We start from the raw sequence: 17,432 nt of genomic DNA on the forward strand, positions 1-17,432 counted from the left end.
GTGTGTTGGGAGCAGGTCGCAGCATCTTTAAATGAGATGATAGGATAGGCTTCAGTTGTTGGAAAAATAGTGAACTCTGTAAGAAACTGGGAATACAAACAAATAGAAAGCAAGGCCCTGGTTCAGAAACTTTGTAATTTTAACAAAAGCTGATGGTAGAAGATGTACCTAGAGAGCAATGTGATGTTTAGTTGTTGTTATGTTTCATGTTTTTTAAAATTTTTTCCATATGCTTCTGAGGACTATATTGTTATAGAACTATTTTGAATGTGGAAGAAAAGAAACATACTGCAACATATACTAAGCACTAAACGAATGTTATAAGAGTTCATTATTATAAGTGTTTAGTGTCTTATTAAGAACCAGGTGTTTGGGCAAATGTCATGGAAGAGGTAGATTTGGGCTGGGCATTCAATCAAACATTTACACCTTGTGTTGAGTGTAATATGCTTAAATTCATTCTGTTGGTAACAAAGATTTTTGAGCAGGAGTATGACATAAACATGCATGTGCATTATTAAGATTTATTCTGAGTTCTTGAGACAGATCAGTTAGAAAATCATTACAACAGCCCTGGCATGAATAGATGAAGACCTCAACTAGATGATAGAGACAGAAATAAAATGGAAGCTGGGAATGGTAGTTAAATGTGAATATATATTTAGTAGAAAATAGCTAATTGAAAATATAAACTCCTAGAGTGAAGAAAACACCAAAGTTTGAATAAAGCATCAGTGATGGGAAGTTGATCATTCCATTAATGGAAATAGGAACGTTAAGGAGGAAGACTAGATGTACACAGGAAGAGAAGTTTAGTCTGTGATACGTTAGTTTAAAGATCTTTCATCTGTACGGAAAAGTCCAAAAGTCAATTCGTGACGTAGGTCTGGAACCAGAAGAGGGTTTGTAGATAAAAGTTGAAATTATTTGCACAAAGGTGTTATTTGAGGACACAGAAGTAAATTAGATAGCTAGAGAAAAAGATGAGAATGGAAGATAGAAACATGAAGATTTCATATATTTGAAGAGAGCAGGAGAAAGAGAAAGGGAGAGAGATCATTGATGGGAAAAAGAGGAGTGATCAGGAAAGGGCCTGTGTCACGGAACTCCAAGTCTTTCCAAAAAAAGAAAAAGACAAAAAGACATAGAGATGTAGACAAGGGACTTGTGCAAAGAAAATAACAGAAGTAAAAATGTTGAGGAGACATCTGGGAAATAATAACTAGACTGGAATGGAACATAAGGTCCATCTCACAGACTATGGACAAATATGATTAGAAAGTCGGTATGACCATTTGAATGCCCCTCTGCAAAGGTGTACTCACGCTTCAGCTGTGACAAAGATATTGACTTTTTCTTTTAATTTATTTTTCCGGCTCTATGAGTAATGTATATTCATTATGGAAAATATGGAACCTCTCTAAATTACAAAGAAGAAAATAGGCTGGCATATAGTAAGCCCTCAAATAATATTAGTTTTATATTTTATTATGCATATTATACAATAATGATAATAATTACAATTTATCATAAGCATTTACTATGTGATTAGTGTTCTTATGCAGAATGCTCATTTTTTCATATAATTATTTTCTTTTCATACTACATACTAGGCATAATACCATGTATAGTACTTTACATATGTTAATATATTTGAGTTTCAAAACAATCTTTATAGGCAGTGCTATTATTATTTCCATTTTACAGATGAAGATATTGTGTCCAGACGGGTTAAGTAACTTGCATAAAATTGCAGAGCTAATTAATTTCAGAGCTGAGATTCAAACCCAAGCAATCAATCTCCTCTCATGCTCTAAATGATACACCGTCTCTCTGTTACATGAAAGAATGTACTGACATTTATTTAACCTGTATTTGACTTTTGACTTTTAAGGCATTTTCAAATTTCTCTGTATTTTAGGTAAGCTGCACTAGTAGAGAAATCTTTGCACACATCTCTAATTTTATTTCCTTAAGATAACACCCAAGAAGTAAAATTGCTTGTTCAAAGCCCATGTACGTTTTTAAAGAATTTGATAAATATTGCCAAATTTCTCTTCAGAGACTATCAATTTATACTCCCTAGAACAATTTATGAAAGTGTCTGAGTGTTAAATATGTGTATGTACACATACACACATGCACACTTTAACTTTGCATGAAAAGTTTGCCTGAAAAATCTAAAAATTTAATAATATAAGAGTTTAACAGGCAATGGTGTTTATGTTGTAGAGTGTCAGGGAAGGGTATTTCACAGCTGTACGGACAGAGGTTGTTTAGAGGCAGCCAAAGTGATTTTAAAACTACTGTAATCATCTAAATGACATAAGAAGAATGTCAACTAGGAAAGTTAATGAGGATAAACTGGAAACAATGAGTAGGGGCAACAATAAGTACTGCAACCAACAACAACAACAAAAAAAGGAGCCAGCCTGGAATATCTTCAGTGATTTTGAAATTCTAGGTAGGAAATTATGGGACTTGAAGCAGACAAGTTTGTTGGTTCGTTTGTTTATGGTATAATTTACGTACAGTTAAATTTACTGTATTGATTATGCAGTCTGTGAGTTTGGACAAATGCGTAGTCATGGAATCACCATGACAATCAAGATAGAGAACAGTTTCATCACCCCCAGAGTTTCCTTACGTACTTTTCTAGTCAAACCCTACCTCCACTCGCAGTCACTGGCAACCAGTGATCTGTTTTCTTCCCTTACAGTTTTATCTTTTCCAGAATATCTTACAAATGAAATCATACAGTGTGTGTGGGCTTTGAGTCTGGCTTCATTCTCTTAATACAATATGTTTGAGAGTCATCCATGTTGTTGCACATGTTCCTTTTTGTTACTGAGTCCACCATATGGATGGACTACATTTACCAGTTGAAGGATATTTTGGTTGTTTACACTTGGGGTGATTATGAATAAAGCTGCTATAAACATTCACATACAGGTTTTGTGTGCAATAAGCTTTCATTTCTCTTGTCTAAATATATAGCAGTAGCATAGCTTGGTTGTAAGATAAGTATAGTTTTAACTTTATAAGGAATGGCCAACCACTTGCCATTTCCACTAGTAATGTGTGAGAATGCTAATTGCTCCACAACCTTGTCAGCACATGGCAATGTCGATATTGTTTATTTTATCATATTAACAGGTGTATAGTTGTATCTAATTGTGGCTTTATTTTGCATTTTCCTAATGACTAATGATGTTGAACATATTTTAATGTATTTGCTATTTTTGTTATACTTCTTTTGATTGAAGGTTATGACTTTGAAGAAAAAGATGAAAACAGTTGACAATATCAGATAAAAACATTTAATTTTCCAGGTCATGGCTTAAAATAAAAGAATAATAGTTTAGTGATAAGGGTTAGAGTAAATCTTCTGGGACAGAGCTAATACATTTGGTAAAGATTGCTGATATGATTAAATGAGTTTTAAAATTATGTTTGAAGTGTTGAGAAGAAAGATGCCAGAAACAATATCAAGAACATCAAATGTGATTTAAAAAGCAAAAATAAAAACTGAAAATTTGAAGTAAAAGTAGTTAAGATGATTGGAAACAATATTTCCATCCATCTATACACCAATTGACAAAATATAATTAATTAGAATAATGAATTTGAAAATAGTATAAGCAAGCAAATATTCACTTTTCTAGAAGTTGTTGGAAAAGAGCATATGAATATCCTTAGAGCAATGGAAGGATAAGCCTTATTTGATAGAAACAATTTTGATAAATGGGGAGAGGGACTAGCACTGAAAGCTAATGTATCCATAAGTATGATATGGGAAACATTGTAGAGAGCACTGGAATCAGGATGAAAGGTAAAGAATAGTTCTAATGTTGCGTGGGCATATTACCTAGAGCGGAGTTATGTAGTGCATTTAAATAATGCTTACCCCTGTGTATGACAAAACTGTCCCAGAGGCAATGAGAGGTTCCCTCACTCATCTGTTGGAAGCTCCATTCTCCTCCAACCAGTGAGCAGGGTTATCTGCCTTCTGCAACGTTATTGTTTAAATGAAGAAATCAAAAATAAGATCTTAATACTAAAGTAAAACTAAGCAATAAAAAATAGAATTAAAAATAAATTTAAATAAATAATAATTAAAAGTAAAAACATTATATAAAACCTATTACATATAATATATTGTGTATACTATAAATGAAAACAAGAATGAAGTAGAAGATGTCAACACAATGTGCCCCTTCATTTTAGTCATCAAATACTTATTAAGTGGTGACCGAGTGCTGAGAAAGATTGAGTGGACAGAGCCACAAATTCAACAGTCCCTCTTCTCATGGAGCTCATATGTTAAGCAGGTAATTATAATAAAGAATGGCAAATATTAGCAAAGGCAAAGTGTTTTGAAAATGTAAGGAGCTCTCCAATCAGCTCAAATTTAACATAAACATTTATGAAATATGGAAGTAGGATTAATAGGAAAGTGTAACTTGAGCACATATTAGGGTCCAGAGAGCAAAGACCAGAACAAATTGAGACTTATGAAACATTGCAAGACAGTGGCAAATGAATTTTAGTCATGTTCAGAGCATGGAAATGGGTATTGAAAGATTAGTTACACTGTTTGCACAAGTTAGTAGAATGTTGAGTTGGCAGAACTGTTCAACTAATTGTACTGATCTCCATCAAAGAAAAGAAATGGACTGGAAACAGTTTAAGAGGCTACTGAAGCCCAAGGTAGGTGAGAAGTCGTGGAAAGTTTGCTTGAAATGATTCCATGTCTCTAGAAAAACATGCAGATGACATCATAACATCAAACTCTGCCTGATCTTTGGGAAAGTGTGAAGAAGAGAGAGAGTATTAGGGTAAGAATGTGGTCATCTTTCCTTAATTTGTTTATTCATCTTTAGGAGACATTTTAGCATTTCTATATGTCAGACACTGTACTCGTCAGTAGTGACACAAACTTCAAGAAATAGAGAATTGAGCTTGACCTTACAAAAGCTCACACTCTGGTTGGAAGTAAGAAGGACACGCGAGCAATTAAGGTAGAGTATAAGTTCAACAAGAGAACTTCAGACAATAATTAAGGGAATTAACATAATTAATTTTATGGACAAGAAGGAGGGAAGACATCAAAAAAGAAAATGATGCATAGTTGGAGTCTGATTTTTGCTGTTAATTCAAGAACAAATTGCCTATTGAGCACAAATATGTACAGGAACTTACAAAGGTACCTGTTTTTTAAGTTTTTTAGAAATAAAGTAGAAAAATACGAGTCAGATGAAGTAAAAAAAGGAGACTTGTAGTTGATTGTATAACAAAATACAAATAGTTTCAATTGACAAATCAGTGCCAGCCAATCATGAGTTGTCTGTTATCAGGTTCTGTACTTGATGCTGATCGGTTAAGTATTTTTATCAATGACTTGGATGAATACATAAAATATAAATTTAGAAGTGATAACAAAGGCAGGAGAGGTGGTTGAAACATTGCATACAGAATTAAAACAAAGAACAGATTCTGTGGACAGAGATGAGCCAAGTTTAATAAGATAAATGTATCAGTAATAATTGTGAATTCATGTTAAAATGAATTAAATGGATATGGAACTTTAGAGACCTTCAGTGACATCAGAGCATAGAAGACATGTTATGTCATAAAGTGATAATACAGATGCTAAAAGAGACAATGGACAGTTAATGCTTATGTAGCATTAATAGAAGTGTAAGATCATTTCAGCAGGGGTAACTGGCGATTGTTACCGTAGCCTGCTCGGATTAGACTCAATTCACAACATATCCAGTTCTGGGAGCCATGGGCATAATTCCATGTCCTGTAATGTGGATTATTTTGGCAGGGACTCAGAGACCAGAGATATCTAAAATATCAAAGGCGGCAAAGAAAGGAACTTAAAACGCAAACTGCAGAAGCAGGTACAGACCAGTGGGAGAGGCACCCTTGACAGATAATCACTAGGCAGCATGAGAGATGTCCTAGAAGGAAAACCGTGCGTAGTCTCAGCAAGTTTGAGCTACTACAGCAATAGGAGAAGGTGCAGGCCCCCAGGTGGACTCAAGTGGACCCCTTCTCCAGATGAATGATCCTACAAAGGAATTAGAATAGAGGGCGAAATGACACCCTGTGAAATGACTCAAAGAAGGAGAGCAAGGTAAGACCCTGTTCCTGCAAGTCATGGAACAGAAGGAGGAGAAAAATGGAATGTGCATCCTGGATGTTAAAGAGAAGGCAAAGGCCCTGGCCCAGTAGAATCAGAGTATAGCCAATAGCAATGCAGAGAAACACGTTTCTAGAGTTTCTGAAATTCTCTTGCCTAGAACAGGTTTGATCCCTGATTCATGCACAGGACAGAGATTACAGGTGAGAGTGGCGTTTTCCCATCTGGGGAAATAAGAATTATAGAGCTGGTCAGATTACATAAATAATTCAATGTTTTCCCAACTCCACTGCACAATTGATTCATTCCTAGTGAAACACACTAATTGAATACCATCCTGTGAGTCAGTCACCGAGCTAGATTCAGAGAATGTGAAAACAGATGAAGCCAGTGCTTTGACATAAAGAATTATTTGTATAGGTGATGGAGAATCACTGAAGTTTTTTAAGCTAGCAAGTAATAGGCTAGGTTTTAGAATGATAGTTAACCGCAAATGGAAGGGTTTAATAACCTATTTGCATGGTTGAGAAATTATGTTAAAGAAACGTGAGCCAGTTTGAAGCATTTCTTAAGAGATATTACATATATGTAATATTTTTCATATGTATCTTAATGAGGAAAATAGCTTATGGAATACTGCAGAGAATATATCAAGATAATTTAAATCAATTTCTTTTTTTTTTTTTGAGGAAGATTGGCCTTGAGCTAACATTTGTTGCCAATCTTCGTCCTTTTTTCCTTTTTTCTCCCCAAAGCCCCAGTAGATAGTTGCATGTCATAGTTGGACATCCTTCTAGTTGCTCTATGCTGGACGCCACCTCAGTGTGGCTTGATGAGCAGTGTGTACGTCTGTGTCCAGGATCCGAACTGGCGAACCCCAGACCGTCGAAGTCGAGCGCACAAACTTAAGCACTATGCCACTGGACTGGCCCCTAAATCAATTTCTAATTGCATAAGTAATACATGTTTTCTTTGCAAAAAATTTCATGCTCTAAATTAATCTTCCATGGTTCCCTGATTATTTATGAAATAAGTACCAATTCCCCATCCAAACATCTGAGGGTCTCCACAATCTGAATCCAGCCAACCTATTAACATTTATCCCCCATATCTCTCCATTAATCCAAGCCAAGCCACACTCTCTCCTGTGCTTCAGCCACTCAGCCCAGGCTGTTCCTAGAGTCCTGTTCCCTGTTTCTAATTAAATCTACCCCAAGTGTCAGAGCCCAGTTCAAATCCCACCACAAAAAGCCTTTCATGACTTCACATAACCAAATTTACCCCATCCTTCTGTCAACTTTACTCTAGCCATATTGACATTTTAACACAAATTGCATTATAGGGTTCTTTATTAACACAAATTGCATCACATAGGGTGACTCACTGAAATTTCCCTCCTCCAAATTTGTAGTCACATTTTATGTGAACTTGAGTTATTTAAATATAAAATAGAACGTATATAAAATGTTTATAGATCTCCCTTCTTGAGAAAAATGTTAAGCAAAGCAAATAACACTAAATTTAAAAATCATCAATCACGATTTGAAATGAGTGAATTGTAAACTGTTTACACTATTGCCACAAGGTGGTGCCATAGTGGTAACTGTGGCCAGTAATGTAATTATTCTTCCAACCCTTTCTCTGTATTTGCATAATTATGTATTATGTTTATAACCATATTCATAATTTGAGGCTTTCTAAATAAATGAAACTATTCTGTAGCTAATGTGTGAACTGGAACTTGCTGTCTTCAGTAAATCAAATGTGTTGGGGATCTACTTCATTCTTTAACTGCTGTCTAATATTCCTTACTGAAAAGATATTATAATTCCTTTCACAAGTTCCTCATCAATGGTCATTTGGGTGCCTTACAATTTTTCACTAATGCAAATAACGTCATAAAGAACATTCTGGAGCAATCATCTTTGTATACGTAGGCAAGTGTGTCTGGAGTATATATTCTGCCAGGAGAAATTTCTGACTCAAAGCAAGTGAACCTTTTTAGTTCTGATAAATGTGGTCAAATTGTCCTATTCAAAGTTCTAACAATTTAAGCTCTAACAAACATTGTATGAGAAGGCCCATTTTCCCTCATATCGCCATTACTGAATAATTTCTATCTTTTTAAATGTTGCCCTCTGATATAAAAATCTTGGTGATGGTAATTTATTATTTTTAAGTAGAAGTATGATTAAGTAGGTTTTAAAAGTATTAGTGAGCTTTTGTGTTTTTTGTTCAGTGATTTGCCAGTTCATATCATTTGCCTGTTTTTCACTTTTTTAAAGGGGGTTACAGATGTTAGCTCAGAGCCGGTCTTCCTCAGCAAAAAGAGGAGGATTAGCATGGATGTTAGCTCAGGGCTGATCTTCCTCACAAAAAAGTAAATAAATAAATAAAGGGGGTTACATTCTCTTTCTTTTGGATTAGTCAGAACTTTTCATATATTATGGATATTAGTTATTAGATAGTGGTGTCTGCTAAAAAATCTTTTCTCTTAATCTGTCACTTATCTTTGAACTTTGATAATGGTGGTTTCACTGCAAATGAGTTTTAATTCTTAGGTGGTCAAACACCAGGATTTTTTTCTTATGGCTTCTGGTTTTTGTTTTACTTTGAAAGAGTTTTCTGAAACTTTAAAGCTCTACAAAGATATTCCTTTTTTTTTTATTGTAGTGTGATCATATGGGGTTTTGTTTACATTTCGTATTTTGTACATGAGGAATTTATGTTTTTATGGATATCCAATTATCTTAGCACCATGTATTGAATAGACGTTTTTCTTCTCCAGTGATTTGAAATATTACCTTTATCACGTACCAGTTCAATTATACATGATTCCCTGGCCAGATATTCTATTCTTTATATAGTTGACCAAAATCTTAACATTTCCACACAAATAAGTGCAATAGATCATAGAATTACCCCCTCTTCGAAGAAGCAGGAAAGGGAGCTCAGAGTTAAGGGATTTGCATGATGTCCCATGACTACACTGGTGGCCAACCTGGACTGGGAACCCATTTTTCTTATTTCTAATTCAGTGTTTTTCCCATTCTGCTGCAAACTATGATTTGAGATGAACAGGAAAATAGGTCATTTTTACCCTCTTTTCTCTTGATTCTTTTTCAGTAACAGAGGAGTATTCAGACTGTAGTAGGTCCCCATGCCAGAATGGGGGCACGTGTATAAATGGAAGAACTAGCTTTGTCTGTGCTTGCCGACATCCTTTTACTGGTGACAACTGTACTGTCAAGCTGGTGGGAGAAAATGCGGTAGCTCCAGGTAAGAAAGTGCATGCAACATTGGATTTGCTCAATGTCATAAACAAAAACAGTTTTCAAAAATATTTACAAATGAATATTTAAACCCCCTGCTTAATCTGGACTCACTTGAGGATTAATTCATTTTACTTCTGAAACTTGTTGAATAATGTGCATGTTCTGTTTACATTGGAAATGTCTTTTTGTCAAGTAAATTCACAGTGACATACACTTGTTGAAATTTTCACTATTGGTACAATACAAGCAGTTTTTTTCTCTTGTGCCTCCTAAAAGAGAATATGGATATATATATCCAACTGGTATAAACTCTTTCTCCTCAAACAAGTTGTTAAAGAAATACACCTTTGATTCACATCAGATATGGTCATTTAAATGAAGCTTTAATAAGTACTTAGCAACATGTCTTCCATGAAGGTTAAGCTAATAAAGCCATTTTGACTGTGCGAGGACTGTTAGAACATGCTCGGATGTATTGAGTAGAACAAGCTGCCTTTTTGTCTATGTACCTTCATGAGTACTGGTTGCTACAAATTTACTTCAAGAGTGTAACATTTCTGATTTTTGTACAAGAAAATATGTGCAGTGTTTAAAATATATTCTCTTTGATGACAGCAAAAAATATATTTCAAATCAAGCTTTTCTTAATAATATGCTGCACAGTGAAGAACACATTTTTTAGTCTTTTTTTAAATCTCGGCCTTTGTAAGTACATTTGGCATTAATTACACAGAAAATTGCTTTTGTCTACTTCTCTGTAGTGCATATGACTTCATTTGGTTTCCGTTTTAGCCTCTGGAAACTGTTTGACAAGGTGCTGGAAAAATTGTTTCTACACCGCGTCAGCTTCAATTCCTGCAAGGGGCTTTAAAACATTCTAGCATACCATAATAATCATAGAGTGCTTTGAATTCCTTTATCTCTGGAGAGATCAAAGCAACATGTAAATTAATCTTTGAGGCATTTCTATGAGGGAGGTATGGAGCGTAATTATCATTCCATCCTGATCTAAATGGAGAAACTGAGGCTCAGAGAGGCTAAGTGATTTCAGGTAATTCAGCCAAGAGACGAGGCAGGCATCCAGACACTGTGCGCTTGTTAAATCTGATGAATGACCTTTTTCCTTCTGCTAACCCTTTTTGTAACTGAGATAAAATGATAAAAATATGAAGAAAAACAAAACAAGATAAAAACATGAAAAATTAACTCTTTCCATTTTTTTCCTCTAACAGATTTCTCCAAAGGATCTTACAGATATGCACCAATGGTGGCATTTTTTGCATCTCATACATATGGAATGACTACACCTGGTCCTATCTTATTTAATAATTTGGATGTCAATTATGGAGCTTCATATACTCCAAGAACTGGAAAATTCAGAGTTCCTTATCTTGGGGTGTATGTTTTTAAGTACACCATCGAGTCGTTGAGTGCTCATACCTCTGGATTTTTAGTGGTTGATGGAAAAGACAAGCTTGCATTTGAATCTGAAAATACTAACAGTGAAATACACTGTGATAGGGTTTTGACTGGAGATGCCTTACTAGAGTTAAATTACGGGCAGGAAGTGTGGTTGCGACTTGTAAAAGGAACAATTCCAGCCAAATATCCGCCTGCTACCACATTTAGTGGTTACTTGTTATACCGAACATGAATTAGTATGAAGGCAGACTGTCACCTTTACTGAGAAGAAGCCAGTGTTTTTATTTCTCTTTGCATGCACATCTGCTCTGTTTTTGGCTTTTCCACACAAAATGAAAATCAACTTCTTTTCTAACCTGAGTAAGGCTGTAAGTTTGTTTATTTCATAAAATTATTTGTGTATCTCTTGCATAACCTGTATAAGATGGATTCTTGTTCCTAAAAAGATTTAGCGGAACAGAAAACAAAGTGCATTTGTTAGCATAACTATTTTTGTTTTCTCATGTTAAGTCTTTTCAATGTAAAGCAACATTATAAAATGGCAATCACTCAGTATTGTCAGTCACAGTAGTCTTTCCAATAAAACACTTAACTTTTGTTATTCCCTGTGAATATAAATATATAGCATATATTTCCTAAATTCACAAATTCAAATAAATTACTCAAAGACTAAGTGTTTTTTAAACTTTGATTTTTACTCTTTACTGTTGACTTGATCAATTTTATATATTAAAATTTTCATTTCTAACCAAAATTAAGAAAGTTGAATTTGAAATTTGAAATATGCTTGACTATTGTTCTCTTCCTGTAATTAGAGGATAAAGTAATAATCGACAAATATTTGAACATTTACCCCCAAGTTGAAGGATATGTAAGTGGATCTTTTACCTGCTTCCAGCAAACAATATCTCCAGGGGAAAAAAACCATACCTTTCTCTAGCAACCTCTTCTCCAGCAGCACACGCAGACCTGCTGTATTCTTATAAAGGGCACATAATATCCTGTAGTAATAGTACAGCTTATGGGATGCTCACGATGCCCTGGTCCTCGTCTAAGAAACTTACATGTACTGTCTCATTGATTCCTCACAAAAACTCTTATCAAATGAGTATTATTATCATCATTTTTATAGTTGAAGGAACTGAGACACAGAGAGATTAGGGAATGGACCAAGCTCCACAGTTAGTAAGGACTGAGGAAAGATTCAGAATCAGGCCATGTCTTCTCCAGCGCCCACCTCCCTCCTTTCTCTATATTGCCTCCCACAGACGTACCATAATCTATTTAATAACCTCTTCCGGAAGGTCATCTAGATTGTCTCCAATGTTTTATTATAACAATACTATTGTAGTGAACACCCTTAAACATACATTCCTTACATATTCGACAAAGTATTTCTGAAGAATAGATTCTTATAAGTAATAGTAAAAATAATAATGAAAATTTTTATGGTATGGCAAGCATTTTTCATGAATTAATTTAATGCTCACTATAATCCTATGAATTATGTGTTAAACCTATGAGATACATATTACATATTATCATCCTCTTTTCACTGATGGGAAACAGAGAAGGTAACTAATTTTCCCAATAGTACAGCAAATTATGGAGAATTTCTGGAACAAAAAATAAGCATTTTTTTATTTTGATAAGTACTATCAAATTGCCCTTGAAAATATTTGTACCAATTGATAATCCTGTTTAGCTCATGTAAAAGACTGCTCTTCATCCCCCACACACTCTCACAAAACTCACAATTTTTTAAATATTGCCAATCTTGAAGGTGAAAATAGCAGAAACATGAAAAATTTTCAAATTTGCCAAAACTTGAAAGCATATGTCCTTACAAAGACTTGCACAGGAATGTTCATAGGAGATTTATTTGTAATAGCCAAAACCTAGGTACCACCCACAGGTCCAGCAACAGATGAATGGTTAAGCAAACCTCCGGGTATTTCCGTACAGTAGGGGACTGCCAAGCAATAAAAGGAATGAACACACTATGACGTGTATGGAACTCATAATAATCGTGTAGGAGAAGATTTCAAACTGCAGCCTGACGAACCTTGTCCAACCCTGCAGGGAGGCGTGAAGTATTTTTTTTTATTGAGATATAATTGACATATAACATTGTCTTAGTTTTAGGTGTGCTATGTGATGATTTGATATATGTACATATTGCACAATGATTACACAGTAAATTTAGTTAACATCCATCACCTCACGTAGTTACAATTTTTTTCCTTGTGATGAGAACTTTTAAGATCTACTCTCTTAGCAACTTTCAAAAATACAATACAGTATTTTTAACTTTAGTACTGCCCGTTGGAATGTCTCAAGTTGAACCAAAATAGCTGGGCATTTGTAGCCCAGCCTCGCTCAGTACTAGACTCAGGCTGCCCGGGAAGAGTGTGAGCTAGATGCTGAGAAGTGGAGACTGGATGACGGACAATTTCTAGTCTGTTATGTGTAAATGTGCATTTTCAAAAATATTTGGGAAGTTTTGATATTTTCTTTAGTCCTTGCCTAAAATTGCATCACAATGTAAAATGTTTTTCATTTTATTTCTTCAAGTACTCATAGAGTAAATAGAATTTTTGTTTTACAAATTTACTTTTCAACATAGATTCCAGTGATTTCAATGTACTGCTTTTTCTCTAATGCTGGCAGAACAGAAGGAAGCAAATCATTTGACAATATTTGTCACCTCCATGCACAATTTAGTTAATTGATTTTGTAATTAGATAATTGAGAACATTTAGCATTTAATGATGTTTTGGTGTTTGGAATTTTAATTATTAATATTGTTTTTTATTCTTATATGGATTTGTAGAAATACTCAAATGGCAAATTGCCACTAATAGCAAAGAGGCATTGCTGTGATCTTGTTTGGCTATTTTTTTAAAATCCACCCAATATAATGTAAGACAATTAATTTAGTAATGTATTTCTAATTGTCATGACCAAACTTACCCATGTGTAAAAATACAGCACTGAGATTTTCTTGATTTCTCCTATGGAGACAGCAAACATTGATGGATGTTATTTTGTAGATTGAATTCTAGAGGCCTTCTCTCTCACTAGACCTTCCTGCCCAGCAAGCCCCTGAAGCACACTGAGGCCCTAATTACTGCTGAGAATATCCTATCCATTCATTCATCAATTATTTAATAAATACCTACTTTGTGACTAGCAGGATAAATCATATATAAAAATAGCTGTCAAGTAAACCAGTACAGACAGATGTTGCATTTGAAATACTTGATCCAGAGTCGTGCTGGCATTCACTATGGCGAGAGGCATGGGCCGCTCTGTGAGAACGGGAAATGCGTCCTTAATAACCACCCCGTCTTATTTCTGCACCTCTGACCAAACTTCCATTACCTCCTTTAAAATCATTCCAGGAACTGAGAAAGTTCATATTTCAAATCCAAGTGTGCCTAAATGGCTCTTTCTCACTGTCTTTCACCAGTCAAAATTCTTATTTTGGAAGAATGAGCTAATATCACTTGGACATTAAGAAATGTCCATAAAATAAGCCATACTGATTTTCGGTTGACTAGCCTATTTAATCCTCTTAGAGTGGATTTTTTTGTTGTTGTCCATATGTCCCAAAATATATATTTACTCAATCAAATGAGTTTCTAATTCATAGAAGTTCAATTAAATGATATATAAATATATCATTTATATATTATATATTTATATTATGTCATTGTGTTTTAATGTAAGTATAATGTATAAATGATACATTTATACATCCATTCAGTTAGTTATATACATATTATATATATAACTTAAAGTTTTTATCTAATATATCTAATATAAATATATATATCTATTTAATATATATAAATTACATATTTTTTGTAGACATAAAACAAGATTTTTATCATGCATTTTTCATGCAAGTCTGAAGAAAATGGGTAGACAACTTGGTACTTTTATTAAAAAATTGCTGTGGTTTATTAGTGTGAATGTTTTCACATTAGGAACTAGTTGAGTAATATTCTTTGTCTTCATCAAGGGCAATTTTTAAGGTAGCAAAATTTTCCTTATTATTCAAAACTGTTTGCCTATCCTCTGTCCTTGCAAGGCAGGCGTGGTACACGTTAGAGCAGAAATGCTAGGCCTGGCCTTCCTGGATTGTACACTAAGCTGGGTTGATCTATCCTGTCAAAGGCAGAGATGTTTGCTGCCCCACTGGTTTCAAACCCTGGTTTCATCCACAAGCCGAGGACTGCTATAAAGCACCTTCCCTTGAGAGCTTTTACCACAGCTCAGTGAGAATCTTCAATGAGCTACATTGTGTTTGTGTTTAAAGAAAACAACAACAAAGTAGTGTTCGTTTCTCCGGGCTGACATCCTAATTAAACAATCCCAAACTCTGGAAAAAGTCCAAATTTTGGAATTTTTATTACTTGTTTTCATGGATTGCTTCATGAATTGTCAAAGCCCAGGTTTAAGTCAAAACATTCTTCAGATACCAAGTGTTGAATGTAGTTAATATTTAGGTATTTTAAAATATTATTTCCATAGTTTTAAAAATATCAGTCTATAGCAGATCCTGGTTGTAATGTGTTTTCCTATTAGTTAGATTCAAATAAATACTTATATCAAGCCCCCTGAAGATTACAGTGAAAATGCTACACGACACAATCTAGGAGTCAGTGTTTTTTTCAGTGTATTTGAATCCAAATCCAAAAATTTGGATTCAAATACTTATTGGAATTTCTTATTTTTTAGATTCAAGTAAAAACTCTATCAAGTCCACTCAAGTTAAGAGTGAAAATACTACATGACCCAACCCAAGGGGGAGTGTTCTTATAAATACCACTCTACTTTGCTTACTTTAGACACTAATGAAGAAATTGACTCATTAGATTCTTTTTTTTTTTTTTTTTAAGATTTTTATTTATTTTCCCCCCCCAAAGCCCCAGCAGATAGCTGCATGTCATAGTTGCACATCCCTCCAGTCGCTGTATGTGGGACACGGCCTCAGCATGGCCGGAGAAGCAGTGCGTCGATGCACGAGTACGCCCGGGATCCGAACCCGGGCCGCCAGCAGCGGAGCGCACGCACTCAACCGCTAAGCCACGGGCCGGCCCGACTCATTAGATTCTTAACACCAGGAAATAGACAATTACAGACAGTTTCTCAATTTTTTTTTTTTTTTTTTAGTTTTTTTTGTGTGTGTGAGAAAGATCAGCCCTGAGTTAACATCTGCCAATACTCCTCTTTTTGCTGAGGAAGACTGGCCCAGAGCTAACATCCATGCCCATCTTCCTCCACTTTATATGGGACGCTGCCACAGCATGGCTTGCCAAGTGGTGCATCGGGTGCGCGCCTGGGATCCGAACCGGCGAACCCCGGGGCCGCCACAGCGGAGCACGCGCACTTAACCGCTTGTGCCACTGGGTGGGCCCCTAAATTTTTTTTTTTTTTTTTTGGTAATTTACTTCCCCTCATTTATCTTTGCTGTCACCATCATCACCACCAAAGCATTTTATTGTGCATAGTATGTATAAAGAGGACCACATATCTATTTCTTCATCAATATGAAATCTGTGGATTAAAGATGACAGTAACTTGCCAGAAAACATATGTAGGAAAAATTTATTTATTTCTGCTACCTAGCCATTTCCAAAAATGACTTGAGATGGCTAGGCGGGTAATGTAATACATGAAAAACGTTAAACTTTGACAAAGACAGTTAGTTTCTACTTATACATCAAATGTATGTCAAGAACATGTACTTTTTTATCTTAATTTCTTAGATATATTCACATGCAATAATTTTCATGATTTGTCACAGAGTAAATATGCTGTTAATAAGAAATATACTACAGAGATGCCTCCCATAGTCTTAAACCCTCTTTCAATTCCTTGCTGTACCTTATCCCCTATTGTACCATTGTAGAATTGCTATTTAACCAACATGTTTAGATCTCTTTTATCCTGCTGAGGAGGCAGCTAAATCGTGTGGAAATTATTCTCTAGGATAAAACTTAAAAGACCCTCCAGAGAGTGCATGTCTTTTTAATGTGACTTTCATTGCCCTTTCTAAATCTTGTCATTAAATCTTTTGAATCATGATTCTGTTTCTAACTCTAATTCTATTTCCTTTCAACAGTCGGCACACGGACAGGTCCTCAGTGGGTTTTAGCCTATTACAAAGCTCTCTCTTAACAGCAAACTAGGAACTCTACCCTCTGCAATGAATGGAAGCAATGAACAAAGACCATAACTGCATTTCTGTATCATTTTGGCTTCCCTCTTCCCATGTAGTATACTCAAAGTAAGACGTGTTGGAGAAAACAACGACAACATCATTATCAGCAACACACACCTATATACCCTAAAGGCATTCTCAGGTATCACAAAAGAGCCTATGCTTTTAAATGTAAGAAATACATTGTAGATATCATCTGAGCAAGGCTGGTATCTGAAAACTGATTCTGTAGTCTATTTTAAAAATGGGCAGGGGCCGGCCCCACGGCGGAGCAGTTAAGTGCGAGCGCTCCGCTGCGTCCGCCCAGGGTTCACAGGTTCAGATCCTGGGCGCGCACCAACACACCGCTTGT

General features: G+C 35.2%; 1 protein-coding gene across 1 annotated transcript in view; it reads left to right on the forward strand.

The window, feature by feature from the left end:
- Positions 1-11,410, forward strand: part of MMRN1 (multimerin 1) — a 59,704-nt gene extending 48,294 nt beyond the window's left edge. Inside the window, exons 7-8 of the mRNA XM_058547508.1 lie at positions 9,278-9,430; positions 10,659-11,410. Of these exons, the coding sequence (XP_058403491.1) occupies positions 9,278-9,430; positions 10,659-11,080 (575 nt within the window). The 3' untranslated portion in view covers positions 11,081-11,410. The remainder of the gene's footprint in view (positions 1-9,277; positions 9,431-10,658) is intronic.
- The last annotated feature ends 6,022 nt before the right edge of the window (positions 11,411-17,432 follow it).

The sequence above is a fragment of the Diceros bicornis genome, chromosome 8 (genome assembly GCF_020826845.1).
Source record: "Diceros bicornis minor isolate mBicDic1 chromosome 8, mDicBic1.mat.cur, whole genome shotgun sequence".
Classification (NCBI taxonomy): Eukaryota; Metazoa; Chordata; class Mammalia; order Perissodactyla; family Rhinocerotidae; genus Diceros; species Diceros bicornis.